Below are 25,235 nucleotides of genomic sequence, written 5' to 3' on the forward strand. Positions count from 1 at the left end.
GTGCCAATACATTCTGTTTTCACTTAAGCCGTTGGCAGGGTTGATGGCAGGATAATAACTTGACATTGTAGCCTGAGTGTTCGTCCTTTTCATGATTTCTTACCGCCCCTCCACCTTCTTCCATTCAGGCGGGAGCCTCACACAAGTGATGACCCAGTAGAAGGCAGACAACACGGGGGTCAGATTCTTGGCTTTTGAGTTTCGAATCCAAGAAGAAACAGAAGGAGATGCACAAAACCACACTGTCCTGTCCCCGCCCCCCAAACAAACAAACAACTCCCCGGCCTGAGAGAGCAGTGGGAGTCGGGGAGGAGGGGGAGGAGGGGAGGAGGGGAGAAGGGGAGGAGGGGAGGGTCCACGGAGGAGGTCTGGGTCCCTGGGCTGGGCTGGTGGTGCTGAGCGATGACCGGAAACCCCACGCAGATCCGGGGAATCTGAAAGAAGAGGGGACTCGTGCCCGTCCTTCCCATTGGGTGGAGCTGAGAAACGGACATGATGCTTTGCACAAATGGCTGCCTGGAGTCTTGTCAAGTGAACCTGTGTCTGAGGCTCTGGGTGTCCCTCCGTGCTGGAGAGAAGCATATGTTCCTGCCGCACCCAAGAGCGGGCCAAACCAAAACAGAGGCAGAGGAGTACTGAAACCAAGCAGTCCAGCTTCTGAATCTATTATCTTAGCAATTATGCAACAGCCTCAGAGAGAAAGTATGGGGGAAATAAATATCTAGGGATAGAAATGTGTACCTATTATTCTTGCAAAGATCCTTAATTAACAGCACCAGAGCTAAGACCTAGACTTCCTCACAACTGGGGACATGGGCCTTCCTCCATGGCCCTCTTTTCCCACCCCCGCTTCTGGCCACCTGTGGGGTCCAGGCTCCATTCTGCAAGGACAGTCTGGGCTCCAAAAGCCCAAAAAACAGCGGTGCATCTTGGGCTCCAAGTCACTGAAGGGCCCAGCCTCCCAGGCAGAGTGAGGCTTCTCCAGCCTGAAATTGAAAGTTCCCTCCAACACCATCATTGTCTGCTCCTCAGTTCCTGGTGGGATTGTGAGCAGACAATGGGGGACTGGCAGGCCTGGTAATTAGCGGTAATTGTTTATAATATCTGGGCGGCTGCCTGATTTCCCATCCCAGGGTGCCTCGCTGGCTGCCAAGGAACCAGGCAGACGCCCCAGAAACCCTGAACGGGTTATCACATCCTCCACGGGGCTGGAGGACGGAAGAAGCAAGTGGTGACAGGTCCCCGTGGGCCTGAGGACCAACTGTACCGGGGACCCCACTCCACCTCAGGGTCTACCCTGGAATAGGATAAAAGGCAGAGGACACAAAGTCAGAGCTGGCTCTACTCACTGGTCACCTGCCTGCTGTGTGGCCTCTGGCAAGCTGCTGGTGTCTCTGTGCTTGAATCTTCTCCTCTGCACACAAGACCACACCTACCTACCTCTTGGACAGTGTGCAGCCATTCCTTTGGTGGGTGCCTGTGCTATACCAGTTTTAAAGCTTCAAAAATCTCTGCTCATAAGATCCACTCGCAAGGGGGTGGGAAAGAGCCTGCTGAACTAAATACCATACACACGCTACTACTTAGACCATGCCTTGTATGCAGTAGGAACTCAATAAACGTTCACTGCCAAGCCCTTCTGCTGGTCCCAAACTGGGAAAATATGGTGGCTAAGACTGGACTTTGGCATAATACAGACCTTGGATTCCAGTGCTGTGCAACCTGGGGTAAGTTTTGTAACCTCTCTGAGCTACCTCCTCATATGTGAAATGGGGATCAACTGTAATCGCCTTACTGAGTTGCTGGGGAGAGTCAGTGAGACAACACAAGCAAGGTGCTCAGCACAGGACCCAGCCCACAGGGTGTGCTGAATGAATAAATGCTGGTCCCTGCTACCTGGACTGGGAGAGCCTCTTCTCCTTCTTCATGGCATTTTCACGGCACATCGGAGTCCCGGCCTGTTTGGAAGTATAGAATCTGGATGCCTGAGACCAAGCCCAGGCCATCTAGGGAGTGGTGGGGGATGGGGGAGGGGGGGCGCAGCAGCTGGTTCCTCTCGGGGACACATGCCAGCCACGCGGGTACAGGCACAGGCCTGAAACAGGATTACAATCCGTGTTCTACTGGGCTTTTATTTTGTGTTAATGGTGAAATAAGATTGCCTGCATTTCAGATCTTGTTAGTTTTGTTTGTGGAGCTGAAACCCATTTGTCTTTTCCTATTAACCTTTGAGCTCGGTTTGGCCCCTGGATTTTTTGTGCTCTTACTTCTTCTAGAAGTAATTGGGTTATTTGGGGGGGGGGGGTGACTCTTCTCTTTTCCAGATCGATCACCTGTCTCAATTGCATCCGAAATTAAAAGGCTGCACGGCCCTCCTGATGATTAGGGGTTATGTGCTTCTGAATGGTTTTAGTAGTGTAAGAGCTCTCTGTTCTTCCACTCACTGTCTGCGCCCATGTTTCTACACATCCATCGACCCTCCCACAGACCGGTGAGTCTATGCTACAGTCAGTTCCGCTATAATGCAGAATATACATTCCTGAAAATCCCTCTGCAGTGCAAAATCCTTCAGTAAAAAATCAGAGCTTATGGGGAAGACAGGGTTAATTAAGGGCACAACACCCAAATACTATGTCAGTATCACGTCCACAAAAAGAGAAAAAAAAAAAAGACAGGAACATAGTAAAAATGGTAGCACACTCTTTATACACTTTCAAAGGTTAAGAAACGCATAAATGCCAAAATAAATACAGTGCTTTACCTCAGAGACGACCTAAAGTCTGCTTGTGGAAACGAGCATCGGGGTGGCAGCCGGTGAGTCACTGCACCCTGGTGGAGCAGGGTGGTCTGAAGTGGGACAGACAGCTGAGACGCCGGGTGTGGACGGGACCCAGCCAGGAGCTGCGGGAGTGGGGTGCTGCTGCACGTGTGTTTTGTGTATTGCCACGTGGGTGTGGTTTCCAGCGTCCCCCTAGTGTGGCTCATGGACGAAACACACCTGAACAAAGGCGAAATCTGTACTGCGCTCAGATTACTTCCTGATACTTCAACTGTGTTGGAACAAATTCGTGTTTTTAAAACAAGCGTTGTAGCAAAACTGACCGTATGCCGGGGCCACAGCGAATCCACAGTCCCCGCTCTGGCTTCTCAAGCAGCCAAGACACTTCCAAACCTGCCCCCAAGCACGTGAGTGCGGCTCACAGGGATTTGATTGAGGTACCAAATAGATAACAGAAGGGGAAACCAAGGCACAGAAAGGTTACACAACCCAACCGAGATGACTCTGCTGGGAAGCGCAGTCTGACTGCAGAGCGCATCTTCTTAACTGCTCTGCACTGCTTCCTCTGTGCCCTGAGGAGACCTTTGCCTTGCCCCGAGTACAGCATGGGGGCGTGGACTGTAAGCCTCGAGTCAGGCAGGCTGGATTGGAATTCTGACCCCCCATCTGCTAGCTGTCGAGACACATTCTTCACCTCTCTGAGAGCCCTGGGTTTCCTTCTTGGTGGGGCAGGGATAAACCACAGGATACCCCTCAGTGCTGTTGTAAGTACCAAATGACATAAACTTCTCAGAACTGAACCTGGTACAGTCTAATGTTCCATAAACACTGGTGTTTATAAAGCAGAACAAAACATGTCCCCCTGTCTCCTAGCCCACAGCCACATCCCATCCTGGTTTGTCCTTCAGGCTCGATGACTCTGTTCAATAGAAGGAGTGGGGAAGGGAAAGGGAGCCTCCCGGGCCTTTGGTGGCTAGGGAAACAGCCTCGGCAAAAATGTGACCCTGAGCCCAGGTGCGGTGGCCGTGCCACCAGCTCAGTCTGCGTTCCAGGGCTCTGGGCACAGTGACCCAGACGCCCAGGGAGCTGGATGCCGGTGACCCAGATGCCCTAGGACAATGTGGGGCACATGGAAGGAGCAGGAGGGGCTCTGTGGCCAGCTTTGAGAGCGTCTGGGCTGCAGAGAGGATGCCGGGCCCCTGATACCGGGTGATGCCGGCTGGGGAGGTGTGGGAAGGAGTGGAATGTGGGTGTGCTTCTGCTCACAGTACCCATCCGCTATCCGCCGAAATGTGCTAAATATCACCTGTAGGCCATGCTGGGCAGTCACTGAGCTCAGACAGACCGACACACACATGACAACTACAACAGAGCGGAGGGTGCTGTGGGGGGTGTATCAGGCTGTGGAAGCCGCTGAGGCAGCCAGAGACATGGCAGACCTCCGCGTTCCACCTCCCCTGCCCACACCCAGGGCAGACATTGCTAATCGACCTCAGCACTCCTGCCGAGGCTGGAACGGGCTCCAGAATCGTTCTCAACACAGCATTCCAGGGAGCCACTATCAATTAACTGGAGCTGGCACAGGAGACGAAGCGTATGTGCCAGTTCTTAGCTGAGATCTGGAGGAGGAATGAGTCAGAGGGTGGGGTGGGGGGTAGAGGTAGGAAAGGCAGTGCAGGTAGAGGAAGCAGAGACCTCGAGAGGAGACAGAGGGAGGCATAAGAGGGTCAGGGTGCTGGGGCAGGGGGCACGTGGTTGAGGCCTGGGAGAGGCTGACAGAGATCAGCGGAAGTAAGTGCTGAGTGACAGACTACGGAGTTTAGACCAAGAGGGAGGCTTGCATGCATCCCCACAGGAGCGATGAGTGGCCTTGCCAGCGGGGTGGGAGGGAGAGAAATGGATGAGTCAAAGATAGTTAGGAATAAAATGGAAGAGCCCAGCGATGGGTTGGATATGGAACGCGAGAGGGGAAGCTGCCTGGGAGAAGCCTGAGGCGGTAGTGCTGTGCACTCAGACAGCAGGCTCCGTTCGTCCGGTCTCCCACACGTCCCAACCCTCACCACATCAGTGCTCGCCGACCTCTAATGGCCAGGACCCGTGTTCCTCTGGCCCCAAGTGCTCACTCTGTTGCAGGGAGGGTAGGAGAATTAACTGAAAGCAGCCACCAACCAGTAAGTGACGAGAGTCAGGTATGAATACTTTAGCTCCCCTCACCTGCTCCCCACAGGGCTAGCTTTGGGGTGCATGGGCCCCCTGGCAGCCAGAGTCCCTGTCCGGATCAAGCTCTGGTTACCCATGGTGGTAGCTCGCTTCTAAAAGCACATGTTCGTTCCTGCATGCCTGCTCTGCTTCTCTCTCACGTGCTCCTCTGCCATGGTTTTCAGGAACCATCTCCCAAGTGAACTATTTGGACTCAGATCCATACCTCAGGTCTGATTCCGGGGAACCCAAACTAAAGCAGACCATCACTGGGGAGTATCTCAGGATTCAGGGGGGGTCTGGGGAGGCACTATTCTCATGCCCTTTCTCAGGGGGCTTGAACCCCCCTGCCCTTTATCTGGGAGAGATGAGCCTGCTGGAGGGGTAGGTGGGAAGCTTGGCTTTGCCAAACCTACAGCTGTTCCCTTTCACCCTTAACACAGAGCACTCCAATTTTCAATCAGGCAGAAGGGGGCTCAGGGAAGGAAAGCCCTTCCCCAGCCTCTGAGATATACCAGGATTGGTCCAATATGCTGAGGCCTAGGAAGGCAAAAGATGAAGGGACTCATTGAGCCCTCAAACCACCCTGGAAGCGTCCACCTCCAGAAATCTTGACGGATGCAACCATTAAGTAAGGGAAAGAGTCAAGTGTAAAGATTAAGGGCAGACCCCAAGGCCTAGATTTGAAGCCTGGCATTTAAAACCACTTACTGGCTGAGTGACCTTGAGTAGGTTAATTAACCTCTTTTGGCTTCTTTTTCCTTGTCCATAAAATGGGGACATGAACAGTCTCAGCATCATCAGGTTGTCGTGGGGATTAAATGAGCCGTCATATGTAAAAGCACTTTACCCGGTGCCTGCCCAGAGCAGGTGCTCTGTAAAGGGTTAGCTCTAGAACACAATTACCACTAAGCCAGGGCTTCTTAAGCTTCACGTGCACATGACCCAGCTGGAGATCTCGTAAAACTTCCGATTGTGACTCAGTGGGTCTGGGGTGGAGCCTGAGAAGCTGCATTTCTAACATGCTCCCAGGGGACGCGGGCGCTGCTGGTCTGCGGGCCACACTTTGAACAGCGAGGTCTGACGTCACTGTCAGCTACTATTGTTCAACCTGGAGCCCAAGGATCTTCGCTGACAGAACGGGCCCGCCCGTAGACACCCCTTCCGCAGCCCAGAGACCTGGCTAGGAGGCGGTGCGTTCAAAGTTCTCCATGTGCACCCTTTGCAGCTCTCATTTCACTGTGAGGTGCTGGGTCCGGGCAGGGCAGGGCGTCCAGGTGCCCGGCACGAAGTGTCTAGCACACTGCAGCCACTCGATCATCGCTGCTGAAATAAAACCCCCTGTGGCCACCTGCAGAAATGCACGTGTCCAGTGATGCAGTGCATGGCAGACAGAGTCAGCAGCGCCAGGGGCCGCAGGCTGGCGGGCGCCGTTCAAGCACGCTGGCTCCTCGTGAGCCTCAGCTGGGCTGGCAGGAGCCCAAGGGGAGGACGGTCACACCCCTCCTATTTCAGAGCCTGGCATCTGGGTCCCACCAGTGCCCAAAATACCTCCAGAACAAGGAGGAGGCCGACCGCAGCTCCATGTCCCCACCGGTCCTTTCTGTGTGCCTTCCTGGCCCAGGTGTCAGGTGGAGCGGTAGAACCTGGCGGGGCTCCATCCAGACTCAGACCCTCTCTGGAGGGCAAGCCTCTCCCCTCTGCTGGAACCAGCACCCTCCAACCCACCGGGTCCTTCCTCGACTGGGTTCAAGATATCCACCTGAGACTTTCTGATAATCAAAATCATCGCGGCCAACATCAACCCCACGCTTGCTCTGTGCTAAGTACTTTACAGACATGATGGCATCGCGGGTGGCTCCCTGTACTCGTTAGGAGGCGACTAGTCACAAGGAGCAAAATACCCAACTCACAGGGGCTGAATCAACAACAAACAACAGTAATCGTAGACAATAATAATAGAATCATAGTGCGAGCTACGTACCAGTCACTGTTCTAAGCCCTTGTACATGTATGAATTCATTTAATCCAAACCACAATTCTATTAGTGGTCTGTATTATCATTGTCCCCATTTCATAGATGAAGAAACTGGGCTCAAAGCGGTAAAGTGACTTTCCCAAAGCCACACAGCTATGAAGAAGCAGAAATGAGAGGGGCACCTGGGTGGCTCAGTTGGTTGAGCGTCTGACTTTAGCTCAGGCCATGGTCTTGCGGTTCGTGAGTTCGAGCCCTACATCAGGCTTACTGCTGTCAGCCTGTCAGCGCAGAGGCTGCTCAGATCCTCTGTCCCCCTCTCGCTGCCCCTTCCCCGCTTGTACTCTCCCCAAAATAAATAAATATTTAAAAAGAACAAAGGAAGGAGGAGAAATGAGGCACAAACCAAGATAGTTTGACTCCAGAGTCCTGGTTTGGAATCTCTCTGTAACCTAATCCGACTCTCTGGTCCCCGAAAGCACATTACAGCAAATGACAATAGCAGCTACCTCCCAAGTACCTGTCATGTGCAGGCATCATCTCTTTTCTCCTTCACAACACCCTCCTATGCTGCTCTGTTTGGACAAGTCTCGTGGCTTCTCTGAGCCTTCTCTACAATGGGAATATGGATCTGACTCTCTGCTGTTGCTCAGTGCACCACACTGCCCTCCCCCTGAGCCCAGCAGGTAAGATGTTTACCAGCTTCTTGAAGCTTAAGAAGCTGAGAGATGTGCCCGAGGCCACCTCGGGGTCAGTGGCAGAGCCAGGGACTAGGACCCAAACCTCCTGACCCCCTGCAACTCAGCAGAGACCCACTACTACCCAGATGCCTGGAATATCTTCCTCCAAGTTCTGCTGCCTTGCCAAGTTTCTCAGGTTAAAGAAAACATGTGTTCCCTTCCTCCTCCTCCTCTTCCCCTCCCTTCCGCCTGTCCTCCTCCTCTCCTCGCCCTCCGGAAAGCCTCCCTAGGAGGTGGGTGGAACGGCAGCATCTGCCAAGGCAAGGCCATTCACAGAGGCCGGAGATGCCCAGTTTAGGAGGGGCTGGGGGTGGGAAGGTCTCCAGCAAGCAGGAACCCCCAGCTGGGACGTAGTGTCAGAAACGAGAGAGGAGCAGAAGGTGGTGGCCCAGCCCCGACCCCACCCCGCAGTGGCCTGGCTGGGTATCTGCCCTCAGACAAGCCACTTAGCCTGTGCTGTCCAGTGGAACGGTCCTGGAGGAGAGAGAGATGCTATATCTGCATTGTCCCAAATGGTTGCCTCTGGACACGTGTTGCTATGCACCTGAAACATGGCCAGTGTGGTGGAAAAAGAGATTATTTCACTTTATTCAATTTTAATTAATTTACATTTAAATAGCTACATGCCCAGAGTCGCCTGTACTGGTCGGCACAGCTTTACCCTCCCCAAACCCCTGACTGAGGATGGCTAAGATGAGAGCGTGACGTGTTACCACGGAATGAGTCCCTCTTGGGGGTCAAGACTCCTGAGTTCCACACCTGTTAATGTGCTGTGTGACTCAGGATAGGTTCCTGAACCTCTCTGGGTACCCAGGTCATCACTTTGGAACAAAGTTTCTTTGCTAGGGATCCACAGATGGGCTAGGGGAATCTGGGACCCCCCCCCACACACAGGTATGAAAAGAGGATATATGACCCTGTGTGTGTGTGTGTGTGTGTGTCTGTGTGTGTGTGGTAGGAAGCATGTGCATGTATTTCTCAGGGGAAAGCAGGCCCAAAGCTTTCCCAAAATTCTCCAAGAGGTCCATAATTGTGCAGAGAGGAGAACTTCCTGGGGAAAGATGAGTCCTCCCCCAGAGAGCCTTTAGAAAATGGAGTTCCTGAGCTCCACTCCCAGAGACTCTGATTCAGGGCACAGGCCCCTGCAACCTGGGTGGGGGGCAAGTGCCCAGTGATTCTGATGCACAGTCAGGGCAGAGAGGTGCCAGAGGAAACAATCATACCCTAACTGAGTCATTAGTGTTATGACTCGATGTATGTGAAACTCCTTAACAAGCAGTAAATACGTATTTTTAAAAACCAATTGTGATTTAAGAAACTAAGAAAGTAAAGAGGATACAGTAGCACTCATCATAAAACCCTCTCGACCTCCTTATTTCCCAGCACTGGCACACGGCACTCATGTGTCGATACTGTCCTGAGTGCTCTGTAAATATTAACCCGCTGAATCCTCACAACACCCCTCTGAGGCTGGTACTGGCACCCCATTTTACAGATGAGGAAACTGAGGCGCAGAGAGGGGACTTGCCCAGGATCACGCAGCCAGTGGGCAGCTGGGCCCCAGAGTCTGCTCCGCTCCGCTCCACCATCGTGGCTTCCCTGTTTATTGCCTCCCTTCTGGACCACCAGGAGAGCTGAGCCAGTGCCCCAACCAGCCTGAGGCCGAGCCAGGGCTCCTGGACAGGGCTGCTCAGCCCTGGCCGCCCCACGCCCCAGAGGCCTCGAGAACCAGGAGGGCTGGCGGCAGGCGGGCCCCACACTCACTTGCCCTCTGAGCCATAGCTGTTCATGCTGTCCTCGATGGACTCGTGGCTGGCCTGACGCAGCGTCCGGCTGGGCATCTCCACGGCCAGGCCTGTCTCCGTGCTCCTCTGGATGGCCCCCTTCAGCCTCCGGCTGTCCCCTTCCGGGCAGAGACACCAAGGGAGATGGGCAAAGAGACACAGGACGGGAAGGGGACAGAGAGGCAAGTCGTCTGGTTAGTGTTACAGTGGCTGGTGGCTGTCCAGTGTCGGCGCCCCCCCCAGTCCATCAAATCCCTCACACCACCTGACCCACCTATAACCCCCCTTCCTGGGGCAGCCGTGTCCCTCATGCCCACCCAACAAGTAGTGTCACATGAGCCCTGTTAACCAATGGATTCATTTACAGGTACTTTTTCTCTCCTTGAATTCATTTCTCCCCTGCAACTTTCTACAAATCATTTCTCCTCTTCCCCCTCAGCTACTATTTTTTTTAGAGTCTGTTTATTTTGGTGGTGGGGCGGAGAGAATCGCAAGCAGGCTCCAAGCTGTTAGTGTGGAGCCTGACACAGGGCTCGATCTCATGAATCATTAAGTCATGACCTGAGCTGTAACCAAGAGTCATACACTTAACCACCCAGGTGCTCCTTCAGCTCCTATTTATTGAGCATCTACTACATGTCATACTCTGTTGAGAGCTTTGCATGGACTTGGATGAGGTTTTCCCCACCTCAGCACGACTGGCAACTTAGAAGCCATACAGCTGTGTTGTCAGGGGCTTCCTGTGCATTGTACGAGGTCTATCAGTATCCCTGGCCTCTACCTACTAGATGCTAATAGCACCCTCCAGTCCAGTTGTGGCGATCAAAAACATCTCCAGACATTGCCAAATATCCCCTGCGCGTGGGGCAAGTCACCCCTGATTGAGGACGCTAATTTAGACCACTGGCTCTGAAACCAGACTGCCCAGTTTCAAATCTGGATCTCTTTCTCATTGGCTGTGAGACTTTGGGCAAGCAACTCACCCGCTCTGTGCATCAATTTCCTCAACTGTAAAATGGGAGAACAGGCTTATTATGACCAATAGCCCCCTACCCTTGCTATTCCCCTCCCCTCAAACATTCTCTCCTCTGCCAGTAGCTCACTCCTTTGCTTCCACTCTGCAGTCAATCATCTTATCCAAGACCTTCCCTGACTATTCCCTGTCCCCTCACACCCCCTGCCCCTCTCTGTCCTATCATCCTGCTTTGGCTTCTTTCTAACACCACCCCAGAGATGCTCTTGGCTTATTGACCAGCCTCCTCCCCATAGAGGGTGAACTCCATCAGGACATGGTACTTCGCTCTGTTGACTGTCAAAGCCCCGGGGTTGAGAAGAGGATCCAGCCACAGTAGGTGCTCTATTAATAACTGCTGGATGAACAAATGTCTGCCTTGAGAGTGGTCTTCATCCTCAACCACCATGAGGAGACGAGTCTGCTTTCTCCCATTAGCATCAAGGACACTAGACAGAGGTTAAGCCACTTCTCTGCACTCGTCGTGCCTTAGAAAGGTGGCTGGGGGGATGGGGAACAACAGCTGCCAGGAACTGACCCCAGGAGGGTCTCTCTGCTCTGTGCTCCACAGCCTGGTGATCAGGGCAAGCTTTGCATCTCCTGCTTCCCTGGAGGGACTGTGGGTTTGCTGGAGGTGGGGACAGGTCTTGCGGGGGGTCTTCCTCATTTTTCTACAAAGCCGGGATGAGTTCGCACACCTCAGGGGCTTCCTCGGCGCTTGCTGACCAACCCACTGGGGTGAAGGAGTGCCACCCAAACCCATTATTCTGTTTGGCAAGAGGTAGGGGGACTCGGGTCTACATGCCAGGAGACAGAGCAAGGCCAGGACGTCTCCTGCTGGCCTCCTCCCGGTCTCCGGCCTCCTTTCCTCCCTGACTGTAAAAGACACACACACACACACTGATACAGACACTGTGTGTTTCTCAGAGTGTGTGCCCATGTTTGTCTCCCGCATGTATCTGCATTATTCAGGTGCACAGATGTCCACACACTCAAACAACACACAGTAACACATACACAGGAATACACATGCAAAAACAGAGTGTGTTAATGTTTGAGTGTTTGTATTTGTGTGTTTCCATGAGTCTCCATATACCTACCATTCTGTGTTTCTGAGGCTAAATGGGTAGGTGCCAGTCATACAGATGTTCATCCATACGAAGTATATGGCAGGGGCGACTGGGTGGCTGTCGGTTAAGTGTCTGACTTCAGCTCAGGGCATGATCTCACAGTTAGTGGGTTCGAGCCCCATGTTGGGCTCTGTGCTGACAGCTAGCTCAGAGCCTGGAGCCTGTCTTCGGATTCTGTGTCTCCCTCTCTCTCTGACCCTCCCCTGCTCACACTGTATCTCTCCCTCAAAACTAAATAAAACATTTTAAAAAAAAGTATATGGCAGTCCATTCACAAAAGCACACAGAGAAACTGATGCTGTGCATTTGAGTGTGTGTATCACCTGGGTGTTTCTGAACACACGTGTCCCTGTCTCTGTGCTTCCCTTCGTTCCACAATTTGTTCTTTCTCTACGCTGAATCTGCATCCCACCCAACCATTTCTGTGTTTCTGTGCATTGCAGGTGCTAAGATAGAGTAAGATTCAGAAACACACACATGCACACTCAAAAGCACAGAGAGATGCCCCCCACCTCACACACACACACACACACAGTACAAACTTATGACCAGGGACAAATGCTGCTCCCTCACACTAGGGATACAAACCCATAACCCGGCACCCTGCAGATACCCGCCTGGGCTTTCTACCTCCCCACTGAGCCCTGTTCCAGAGCACCACACTGGTTTGTTCCCACCCACCAGGGTCTGACACATTCTCCTGGAAGAGGGAAGACCAAAGCATGACACAACAGCTCAGTCCCCACAGGGGCTGAGGAGGAAGTTTGGAAAGGCGTCTTTCCCGTCCGTGTGGCATTCTGCAGCACCAAAGTATTTCACACCCAGCACCCTACATGGGCCTCAGTGAGGCTGGTTTTGCAATCAGATGGAGCAGGCATAGAGTGCCAGCTCTGCACGCACTAGTCTCTAGATCTTGGGTGAGTCAGGTAGCACCTGCCCTGTGGAGCAGTTGAACATCTACCACAGAGCCTGGCACATAGTAGGGACGAAACAAAAGTGGCCATGCGACTTCAGAGAAGGACCTCCTAACACTCCCCAAATACGCTCATGCCAACTATCTTGCATTTTTCCCCCAACATGCCACCTTCTTCACCATGGGAGTCCCCAGTCAGGTACCCAGCCCCACCAACAAGGTCCACCATCTAACCTCAGTCATCTGGGCTAGATGGCCATCTCTTGGTGACTCAGTCAAGGTCCCCAAAGTAATTGTGCCAATGCTTTCACACTCCCAACTCCATAACCCCATCACCCCAACAAATGACCTTTCTCCCACTTGGCTGAAAAAATGTGTCTCTTTGACTTGCCTTTTCACTTTCAAATTTCACCATCCTCAGACCCTTCAACATGCCCCTCACCCCTCCCCCTCCTCTCTGGGAGGAAGGGGTGACCCTTCTTCTGGCCAAGGCTGATCAACCACCTGTTCTCATCCCACCTCCTCCCACCCTCTCTAAGAACTCCTCCTCTTACCATGTGTCCTCTCTGGGCCTTGAATCTGCCACCTCTCCTTCTTCTGGCTCTTTCCATTCCTCCTGCAAGTCTGCTCAAGGCTTCACTTCTTCCACCACCCCCTTCAACCAACAAACTCCTTTAGAGAACACAGACAACCCCACACTGTCATTTCTTGCAGTGTGGCTTCCACTCCATTCACACAGCTTACTAAACTGGTCTCCAGTGACTGCTCGTGACTAAGTACAAGGGCCTTATCTCAGCTCCCAGCTCCTGAAATACGGCACTTCCACTCACTAAACATTTACTGACTGCCTTTGTGTTCAGTGGGAAGCCTTCATGAAGATGTGAAACGTGCTTCTAAGAGCTGGCCTCCACTGATAAAGCACGCATAGGTGCAAGCCAGAAACTTCAGCCTCTGCTTCGGGTCCACTGGGTCCCAGAAACAGACCCTGGCTTGACCCGCGGTAGCAGACAATGTTGATGCACCGCCTACATCTCACAGATCTTTCATCCCACCTCTGTGAGGCCCCTCCACATTGGCTTCTGAAAGCCACCACCTGCCAACTTTTGTGTTTTTCTGGGTCTTAAGTTTTGGGCCATTGAGCCCACATTTCCCCCACACAGGCAGAGGCAGAAGTGCCTGGGAGTTTAGGACCCGTGATCCACTTAGTCAAAGCCTACATGGAACAAGAGAATGAACCCTCACTCAGGTCCTTTGCTTCAGGTCAAAACAACTCTCAGACATCACAGGCTCCAGAGGAATCTGTGGGAGGGGCTGAAGCTGCCCTCTGTGGGTTCTGCCTGACTCCACATCCCTGCACGCTTCTGGCTTCCGGGGTCTCCTGTGGAGCCGGGGGTGGGGGGGGAGGGGACTTCCATCACCTGCACATGGATTGCATCTCATGGCCCTTTTTGGGGAAATCTGACCTAAGACACCTGCCTTGACTGGCAGTCTAAGAAAGTCAAAGTTCAAAGATCTTTGCACAGGTGGGTCCCAGCATCACAATGGAAAGACCATTCCCTTCACGAATGTGGTGATAAAGAAGAGCTTCTGCATAATGAATGCGGGCATGGAGAAGGGCATGCTTTCCCAAGGGCTGGTTATGGGGGCAAATGAGAAGGTACCTCGTCCATGGTTATCACAATGCCTCACTGGAGAGGCTTGGAGTTTGAGAGCTGCAAGCTTTGGGCACCAACTGTGGCTGGCTACTGTAATGTACAAGTAAATGGGAATTTGGATGACCCACTTTTGGCTACCCACTCACACTTGCTGCGCCCAAAACTTGAACTGAGCAGCTTAGATTTTCTCCCACAGGGTCCTAAGTCCCTCTTCTCTCAACTCGTGCAGAGTAGGGGCACTGGCGTGGAGTGTGAACAGCTGGAGCCCTGCCAGGAGGCAGCAGCAACTTGCAGTACCAACACCATTGTGTGCCAAACACCATGCCTGATGCTGGAGACAGAAGGGAGTGTGATGGGAGTGGCATGGCCCCTGCCTCCACAGAGCGCACAGTTCAGAGGGGGTGTTGGACACTGAACAGATGATCACATTGACTAATCACAAGTGTGTTAAGTGCTTTGAAGACCAAGTACAAAATGTAATGACAGTACCCGATGGGGGGGCTGGTGGGAGGGAAACTAACGTAGGCTACTGATTACTTCATCCTTTGAACAACAGTCACTTCAGATCTCTTTGGTTTCCTCGATAGTAAATTTTATGAATCTCCTCCAGTCTCTCTGACTACTGCTTCCATCCCTACACATAAGGCCTTCATCATTCAGTTCTCAGGTTCTCTCTCTCTCTAGACCCTAGCCCCTGTCGATTTTAATCCCCTCCCACAACCTGTAGCCCTTAACTCTGTTCACAGCAATATTTCCAACTATATTCTGAGCATCACTACCTGGATGTTGAGCAGGATTCTTGAATGCAACCTGGCCAAAACTAAACCCATCCCTGGTCCCACCTCCCGCAAACAACTCAGCCACCCAGACTCAGAACCCCCTCAGGACCTCTGACTTTTCCTCCTCTCTCATCAAGTGGCAGGTCTTATAAGGTCTTTGCCTGTAATATCTCTTACCTCTTCCCTTTCTTGTACATTTTCACAGCCAACCACTGTGATTACCTCAAGTCTACTCTACGTCAACAGCCTCCTAACTGGTCTCCTTGCTTCCAACCCACCCACCCAACAAGCCATTAACAGATTAACTATCTTAAATTACCACTTCAGACAAAGATATTCCACTCCTACTCATTTATTCTACACAAATAGTCACAAAAGCACATAAAGATATGCATGAAGAGGTTCCCCATGTATTATTTACACCAACGAAATGCTGGAATTAACCGTCCATCAACAGGGGACCAGGCTGTTAAATGATACATCCACACTGTGCAATACTAGTTAAAAATCATCTAGGAGCGCCTGGCTGGCTTAGGTGGTAGAGCGTGTGACTCTTGGTCTTGGGGCTGTGAGTTTGAGCCCCACGTTGCGTGGAGAGATTACTTAAAAATAAAATCTTAAAAAAATCATCTAGATCTACACATACAGTGACACAGAAAAACTGCCTCAACATACTGTTAACAAAATACGTTGCAGGACACTATGTAAATCATAATACCATTTCTGTAAAGCTATAGATAGCTTATATATATTTGGGAGGAAATCTGGGAGGATATGAACCAAACTGTTAATGGGGAATAACTATAGGGCGAAAGACTGTTAGAGGAGGGGTATGAAAGATGTGTTTCTGGAACTTTTAAATCTAAGTACTGTAAGATCTATACAGAAAAGTGCACAAACCCAAAGTATACAGTTTGATGAACTTCCACAAAGCAAAAATACTTGTATAATCAGTACCCAGATGAAGAAGCAGCATTGCAGGGACCCCCCCAAAGCCCACTGTGCCATCTTCCAGGCTCTCTCACTCCACAAGGGTAGCCACTATTCTGATCTCTAACACCAGGTATTAGTTTTGCCTGTTTTTTAACTTTACAAACAGAGAAGGTGCTTTTTTGGGGGGCGGGGGGGAGGTGGTATGGACCAGTTTCTTCTGCTCGATGTTATGTTGACTGTGTAAGGCCCACTCGTGTTGCGTGTAGTTGTAAACAGCTTATTATCACTGCTATATAGTATTCCACTATATGAATAGACCACATCTATTCATCTCCTTTACCCTTTAGGTTTTTTCCAGCATAGTGCTATTAGGAGTAATGCTGCTATGATTACTTTGGTGCCTGGCCTTTAGGGAAGATTCACACATGTGTTTCAGACATATACCTAGGAAGAGAACTGCTGGGTCATAGGGCAAGCATTTTTTCAGCTGCCAAATGATTTGCCAAAGTAGTTATACCAATTTGCATTCCATCCAGCACATTGGGAAAGTTTTATTTCTCTTTTATATGTGTCTATATCTTTTGAACTTTTTATAGTTAAATGTATTAATTCTATAATGTAAATGAAGGCAAAACATAAATTTATAAATAAATCACAGCTTCAATCATGCCATGATCCTATTTAAAACTGAGAATGGCTCCCTGTTGCCTGCCAAATTAGGTTCAACCTTTGCAACCAGGCTTTTGAGGCTCCATTATCAGTTTCCCAGCCCATCTGCTACTGGCCTCCCTCACAGTCTTCCCACCCCAGCCCAGCTGGGTGCCTCATTACTTGAGGTACATCCTCAGTAACGTCATCATCTTGGTTTTACCTCCTTTACTTTCCTCCCTTGCTCGCCTTCCCTATCAAAATTCTAACCATCCTCTGAAGATAAGCTTTAAATAATACCTATAGAGTTATTCGGCACTCACCAAACCCTTGGGGCTGTTGTGAAGACTAAATATAACAATAAGGTAATGTAGTGATACAGACATTCAATCCTCAGGATGTTCTAGATGGGTGGTGGCATAACACAAGCACATGATAAGGATGGCTATTATTATTATTATTACTACCATTGTGTCTGATGTTATGCCACATGTTTTAAGTGGGCATCATCTAATGGTCACAATAAACTATAAGCAAAATAGTTACTTCCCCATTTTACAGGAGAAGAAAATGAGAATCCAGAAAATTAAGGAACTTTCCCAAAGACACACACACCTACTAATGGCAGAGCTGGAATTCAAAGCCAGGTCTTTCTAATGCCAAGAACCAGGTTTCTCATGAACCACTCAACTAAACTCACTAAGCTCTACCACAGAATTCAAATGCCATCTCTTCCACAAAGATTTCTCTGATCAGACTCCCTGAGTCCTAGGGGCACTTCATCTTCACCTCTACTGGTGTACCTACTCCACCGAACCTTGAAACACAGTCCTCACTCAACCTAGCTGATATCTGTGTCTACAGTGTAAGCTAATTCCTCCCTTATGACCCTTCAGCACCTAGGACAGCACCCAGGACAGCACCCAACATTGCCCCTCACTGATCGTGTTTAATTGAATTGGCTTTATTTGTAGGATGTGTCCCTGAGAAAAATGCAAATTCTTCAATAAAACTAACAACTAAGTTTCACTCAGTTGTTTATACCTGAATATGAATGTGTTTAATGTACCTTCTCCCAAAAGCAAGCGTTCATAAGGAACAGGATAATAAAAATGATCATAACGATAAATTATTAGGGTAGATATCATTATTTTAGCACTTACCCAGGCACTAGAAAGATAGATAATTTAACCATAACTTTGAGAGTCAAACATTGTTATCCTAATTTTACAAAAAAGAACCAAGCTCAGGACAGGTCAGGAACTTGTCCAAGGTTTTATCAAACAAGACAGAGTTAGGCTTTAAAACCTAGCTTGTGACAACCGATCTTATATTAACACTAGAGATTTCAGCACTGTGGTGGTGGGAGGAAGAGGAAGGAGAGAATAAACTATTCTCCACTCTGACATTTTATCCAAGATAGGTCTTTACAGCTTTGTTTTCCAGATGAGGAGCCCAAAGCCAAGAGAGGTTATATGACTTAATCCAGGTCCCCAGGCTCCAAAACCCCTAATCATATCACTGACCACAGTGTAATCTTGTCTCTGTGAATGGCCCACTACAGGTCCATATCATAGTCTGTGAAGTCCCCTAGACATAAGACCTCTGGGTTAGTCTATTATTTTAAACTAGGATCAGAGCTGTACCATGGCCCCTAGAACCCACTGCTTCTCCTTCCCACAGCCACTGCTTTTGTTCCTCTGAGATAAATACCTTGGAGGGTGTTGCCTCTTCTTCCTCCATAGTCAACCTATCCATGGCCTAGCTATTCCAAGTGACTTTAGCCTCACATGTCTCCCTTGCCCACGTCTTAAAACTCATCTGAAAATCAAGGCTGAGGTGACATACAGGCACTCAGACCTCCTTAGCCCTGACATTGCCTCTGGCTGTGTCTCCAAAAACAGGCCAAGGAAGCACAAACCCTGACTGAGGGCCCTTTACCTCCCCCTCTTCTCTCTACAGCTGTCAAAATCTGCCTTCCATTAAAATCAGAGAAGATTCCATTTGGAGGGAACTTAGGGGTCATCCAGACTAATGTCTTCCTGTGTAGAGGGGCAACTGAAGTCTACAGACAGACATGAGTCAATGACTATGTTGAAATTAGAATTCAGGTCTCTTAACTGCCAATTTCTCAGCCCCTTTTCACAGTGCACAGCCATTTGCCACTATTTCTGGAGCATGTTCAGGAAGCAGGAAAGCCTAATGGCTAAAACCATGGACAATAGTGCCTGATGGTCTGAGTTGTAGAGCTGGCCCTGGTCACTTTGTTGGTAATGTGATCTTGGGCAAGTTACTTACTCTCTCTGTATCTTGGTTTCCTTCTCTTCGAAGAAATGGAGAAAATAATGGTACATACTTCAAAATATGTTTATGAGGACTAAATAGGTTAATATCTGTTAAAAATACTTAGAATGGAGTCTGGCAGATAGTAAGTGTTATTTAGTAAATGACACATAAGTATTTGTTAATTAGGTAAACTGTGTCTCCATGTCTCCTTTTGGAGATTCAAATTCAGTCCTACTCTGCATCACCAGAGTCACAGCCTTAGCTCACCCCCTAACCTTCTCTTGCCTGGACTACTGCAGTAGTCAACTAACTTAGAGGTTCCAAATAGCTGCCTGGAGGCCAGTGCTGGTCTGACAGTTTGGAATACATTGGGAACTCAGTTAAAACACAGATTCCTCTGTCCCCTCTCCTGAGAATTCTGGTTCAGTAGGTCTGAGTAGGGGAGAGGTCTGTGAATCTGTAGTTTCCCAAGGTGCCTCAAATCCTTGGTCAGGTGGTCAGCCTCTAATCTAACTGGTGTCCCAGCACTAGAACATTCTCTTCTGTCAGTTCTCCATTCTGTGGTCCTCATGAACTTTCTAAAAATCAATCCTGAATATGTTATCTCTTTGATTAAAAACCTCCAATGGGGTGCCTTGGTGGCTCAGTTGGTTGAGCGTCTGACTCTTGATTCTGGTTCAGATCATGATCCCAGTGGGGTCATGGGATTGAGCTCTACATTGGGCTCTTCACTGAGCATGGAGCCTGCTTAAGATATTCTCTACCCGCCCCCCCCCCCGCCCTCTGCCCCTCTTCCCTACTTGCACTCTCTCTTTAAAATAAACAAAATAAAATATAAAATAAAATAAAAATCTCCAATGATACCTCAATGCTTGCAGAATAAACTCTAAAGGGCTTAACACACATTGCCTTTAGGATCTAGTCCCAATCTACATTCCCAGACTATTTTTTCCCTTTTCTCCAATGTGCTCTCCATTCCATTCACACTGAATAATTCAGGTAATTCCAACCATCCCATGTGACCAACTACCCCCGAAAGTCTTGCTAGTCATCCTGCATATAAAACTCTCACCATCCCCTTCTCTTCTGGAGAAAGATGTTTTAAAAACAACTGTTTGTTAAAGTGTAATATATTTACAAAAATGTGTACAATTATATAATGTACAATCATAAGTATATAACTTGATGAATATTATGAAGTGCACTCACCTATGGAACCAGCACCCAGATCAAGAAGCAGAACATTACCAATACACCAGAAGCTCCTCATACTCCTCATTTCTCCAAGAGTAGCATTATCCTGACTTCGAACACCACAGATTGGTTTGCCTCTTTTGTACTTTTTTTTTTGAGAGAGAGAGAGAGCATGTGCACATGAACAGAGAAAGGACAGAGAGAGAGAGAGAGAGAGAGAGAATCCAAACCAGGCTCCATGCTTGTCAGCACAAAGCCCAATGCGGGGCTCAATTTCATGAACTGTGAGATCATGATCTAAGCCAAAATCAAAGCCAGACGCTTAACCAACTGAGCCATTCAGGCATCCCTCTTTTGTACTTCTGTATACACAGAATCATCTCTTATATATTCTCTAGTGTCGGCTTCTTTAACTCAACATTATATTTGTGAGTTTTATTCACATTGATTGTTTCAATGCAGTTCATTCTCATAGCTTTATTGTCTTACACCGGGTGAATATATCAAAATTCTATTGCTGATGAATATTTGGATAGTTTTCAGTTTGGGGATATTACAAAAAGCTCTGCCAAAGACATTCTCATATGTGTCTTTTGGTGACCATTTATTTGTGCACTTTTTTCTGGGCACAAACCTAGGAGGGAAATTTCTGGGTCATTAAGGATATGCATTTAAAATGCTTTTTAAATGGATTAAGCATGATGTGGACTGGAAAGATTAACATGGATTATCCTTCAGCAAGAAGCAATGTTCTGAAGAGATGAGGCTCAGAACTAAAATATTTTGGGAAGAAGGATGGTGGGAAAACTGTTGATTAACTGTCTATCTGGCTCACATTTATATTCCCCAAATGTAATATTTGTTAAGTCAATATATAAAGGGCAGACAGCACCTAAGACAGAAGATGGGGCCGGGGTGGGGGTAGTGGGGTGAAAAAGGCCTGGAACTCAGTAAGCATTCAATAAATTCTGGCTATTATAATTAACCTCTTCAAGGGTCATTGGCTCACTAATACCAACTTTCATATACTGTCATTATTTCATTGATTCTAAGACACACATTTTCAACATCTCTGAAATTGAGATGTGAATGACAACCGATGGCAAGTCAGAAAGGTTCTGACATGTTTTATCTGCCTTGGTGGTACATAAAATGAAGTTATGGCTTGGAGTTGAAAACCAACTGCAGAACAGAAATGGAGTAGCAACAGGTGTTTGGAACTGTCCATGGTGCTGACCCAAGTGCTGCATCCTCGGCTTCCCTGGGGCAGAAGTGGCAGTACACAGGGAGGGGAGATCTCAGAACAACAAAGCAATACCACCTCATGTTTGTTTTTAAGCCACAATTCCTTTCCAAGGGCTTACTGATGCCTCAAACTCCACCCTTACACGTAAAGACAGGAACTCCCACTTACTGAGCTCCCAGGGCCTACAACAGGCATTCAACAAAGTTCATCTAACCCTCACAACCAAAGTTGACTCAGAGAGGTTAATGAACCTGCCCAAGATGGCAAAGCTGTTAAGTGGGAAAATGATCTTGGTCCAGTGCAGACTAGAGTGTAATTTTCCCTTTATGCTGAGGGGACAATTACAGTCCCCATAAGGCTGCCTTTCCCCCAGGAAGCCATTGCCAACAGCCCTTGGGACAAGGTGAACAAGCTCTGGAAGAAGCTGGGTTGTGGGCAAAGAGGTAGCATCTGTGGTCCCATCTGGTCCTAGGAAGCCTCCCTTTACATTGTGTGTGACTTCCTCAGAACTCTTTCCAAGAAGATCTGAAGGGAGAAGAGGGAGAGGTCATAAAGATGCAGAGACGAAATTGGTGGGAGCGAGGGAGGCAAAGGGCACATGATAAGGATTTGAGACACCAGATAGGGAGAGTCTAAAGATTTTGAGAGAATTAACTGGGTAAAGTATATGAATATGCTTTGTAGCTCTAAAGAGTTGTGCCTCTGGAAGAAAATATTATTCTCATTTCATGTGTCCAATGAAATATGCATTGACTGAGCTCATTTCCTATCCCATGCTTTTTGTGACTTTGGATATTAGAAGACACAGTCCTTGTCCTTATGGAGCTTACAGTTGGTGGAGGGGGAGGGGAGAGAAAACAGGTAAGTAACTGTCATTCATTCAACAAACTCTTACAAAGTGCCTATTCAGTGCTAGGGCCTTTGCAGGAGACTCATAATACAGATGAATTAAATCCAGACCTTGTTGAAACTCCCAGTCTATCAGGAGACAGACAAGTAAATGGGCAATTATAACACAAGCTGTTATAATTACAACATACAATAGTTCAAGGACAGAGATATACACATAGTACTATGGGAACTGAGGAGTAATTAATACAGCACTGGAAGTAGAGGTAGTGCTTGTGATGTAAGAAGAACTATTTCAATGCTGAATTATACTTGGTTGCAAATAAATTCATAGCAAGATTTTATTGTAGATGCAAGTGCTACCTTCTGGGAGTTTACAACCAAAAGCCATATTGACAAGTATGTAGGGACAAGGCAAAAATGCAGAACCAAAATGTGAACTGAGAACAAAGAACTCTGAATGCCCAGAAAATACATTTGGGGAAGAAATTCTATCTTATCATGATAAGAAACACTTATCATGGATGGTCGGGGGAAAGTCATTCACTCTATTCCTACCAACATGAGAAGACTTTCTAGATAAGAGGTATTTCAGCAATCATTGGAAGGAAGATTATTTACAGTCCCCACGAGTGGCTGCCTTTCCCCAGAAAGGCATTCTCAATGGCCCTTAGGACAATATGAGCAAGCTCTGGAAAAAGTTGGCTTGTGGACACATAGGTAGAGTCTGTGGTCCTATCGGACCCTAAGAAGACTCATAATCTGCACACCATGCAAAGCTTTCAGCATCTGCCCCAAATCTATACTATAAGTCTGACATCATGACCATACCAGGTGTTCCATCCACACTGGATTACTCACCACTAACCAAACACGGCCTACATACTTTCGTCTTCTTAAGAGCACAGGCTCAGGAGCCAGAATAACTGGGTGCAGGACTTGCAGCATCTCTCTGCCACTTTTTGAATAAACTAAAGAAAGTTACTAAACCTCTCTGAGACTCAGACCTCTAATAAAATAGAAGTAATAACAGAACCCACTTCTCGTGGTAATAGTGATCAACTCTTACTGGGTTATTCTGCAGTAACAAATGAGGTCCAAATCTGTCACTTACAGAACAAAGGCTCATATTAAACTTCCGTTATGAGTTAGCCGTGGCTGTAACCCATGAATTCTCTGGAATCCAGGATGCAAGAGCAAGCCCTATCGGGACATGTTAATTTCACGGCAGAGGAAAAATAGAAATGATGAAACCTCAAAACATCTCTTCCAGCCACTGCACTTTTCTCTGTGTATATTTAAATGTTTTAAAGAATATACAACAGGATAGAAAAGAAACAAATCCCCTAATAATGTGGAAAGACCAAAGGTATAGAGGAGATGGGAGAGCTCTCTCCCTTGCACACGTTGCAAAGCCACCAAATGATTTGTTATAACGAGGCAGTGTGTTAGCCTACTTAAAAATTTTTTAATGTTTTATTTACTTCTGAGAAAGAGAGAGAGAGAGCATGAACAGGGGATGGTCAGAGAGAGAGGGAGATACAGAATCCAAAACAGACTCCAGGTTCTGAGCTAGCTGTCAGCACAGAGCCCGACGCGGGGCTCGAACCCACGAACCGTGAGATCATGACCTGAGCCGAAGTCAGAGGCTTAACCGACTGAACCACCCAGGCGCCCCCCTGTGTTAGCCTATTTTAGCACAGATTCACATTAATTGTGAAATAAATCCCCTCATGCCCCTAGTGGGGTTGACCTCAATGACATAACAGATGTACAGAAACTGCCATGGTAAGATAAAGGCAAGGAAATTATAGTCACTGTGATCAATAAGATTCTGAAATAAATGACAATGTCCCTACTTCCCAGAAACTCTCAGAAAACCAAGACTCTGAGAACTGAAGCACTTTGCCCAAGGTCCCATAGCAAGTTAGTAGAGGAGCAGAATGTAAAACAAACCTGCTCAGACCACACACAGAGTCAAACACAAATGTTCACAGTATCATTATTCATAATAGTCAAAAAGTGGAAACAACCCAAATGTCCACCAACTGAGGAACAGCTAAACAAAATCTATTGCACCCTTTTACTGGAATATTATTCAGCAGTAACAAGGAATAGAGAACTGATAAGGGCTACAACATTGATGAACCCTGATAGGCAAAATGAACAAAACATCACGAAAAAACACATATTCTATGACTATTTATAAGAAATGTCCAGAATAGGCAGATCTATAGAGATAGAAAGATTATTCCTTTCTAGAGGGTGAAGTGAGGGGAGATGGGAGAGTAGGTACTAATGGCTACAGGATTTGAGGGGAGAGGTGAGGAAAATGTTCTACAGTTGATTCTGGTGATGACTGTGTAACTGTGAATATGCTAAAAACCACTGAGCTATACATTTTAAGTAGTTAATTGTATGGTATGCAGGTATATCTTTCCCTCTATAAATGTATGTATACCCATTTCCTTTCCCAGGCCCTGCTCTTAGCCCCTATTCTATGCTGACCCCCCCGACATGGAGCCAGTAGCATGGGGGCAGGTAATGCTGCTTCAGGCCGGGGCTGGCCTCAACAGAGGCAGCAAAGGGCTCCAGCTGAGCCAGAGGTCAGCATGTGAAGCCTGTTGCCAAGGCTGCATGATGTCTAGGCTGTGTGCTCTGGACCGCAGATATGCCATCTTCAAAGCGCGTGTGTACACTCATATCCCCACAAAGACACACAGATGAAGCTATGCAGGGAACACATGGCGGAGAGGGGAAGGAATTCCATACTCTCAGCCATTCCAGGGCAAGCTTTGTTTATGCCTCCAGCTCTCCACTGGCACCTTCCTCAGTCTACACATGGTCAGCTTATTTCAGAGCCTACCCGACTCAGAAGAATTAGCCAGGATCTGTGGAGACCAGTTGGAACCAGCTGGAATCACCTGCACCAGCACCCACCAGAGCAAACTCAACTTACATGACCTACTCAGCACCAGAGACTGCTGGTAAACCTGGCCTCAAGCTCTTGCTCGGCTCATCCAAGTATCATGGCTGCCGCACATCCAGCCCCCTCTGCATGCTCTGAGGGACGGAAGCCAACCAGGAGCCCACTGAGACTGTCCAGGCCAGAA

At 48.5% G+C, this 25,235-nt stretch overlaps 1 protein-coding gene across 2 annotated transcripts in view; it reads right to left on the reverse strand.

The window, feature by feature from the left end:
* Positions 1-25,235, reverse strand: part of RIMS4 (regulating synaptic membrane exocytosis 4) — a 60,184-nt gene that overhangs the window by 10,080 nt on the left and 24,869 nt on the right. For both annotated transcript variants that reach the window (XM_039248495.1, XM_039248496.1), the window contains one exon: positions 9,458-9,596. In XM_039248495.1, coding sequence (XP_039104426.1) covers positions 9,458-9,596 — 139 coding nt within the window. The remainder of the gene's footprint in view (positions 1-9,457; positions 9,597-25,235) is intronic.

This window comes from Hyaena hyaena, unplaced genomic scaffold, assembly GCF_003009895.1.
Source record: "Hyaena hyaena isolate Hyena2069 unplaced genomic scaffold, ASM300989v1 scaffold_312, whole genome shotgun sequence".
NCBI lineage: Eukaryota > Metazoa > Chordata > Mammalia > Carnivora > Hyaenidae > Hyaena > Hyaena hyaena.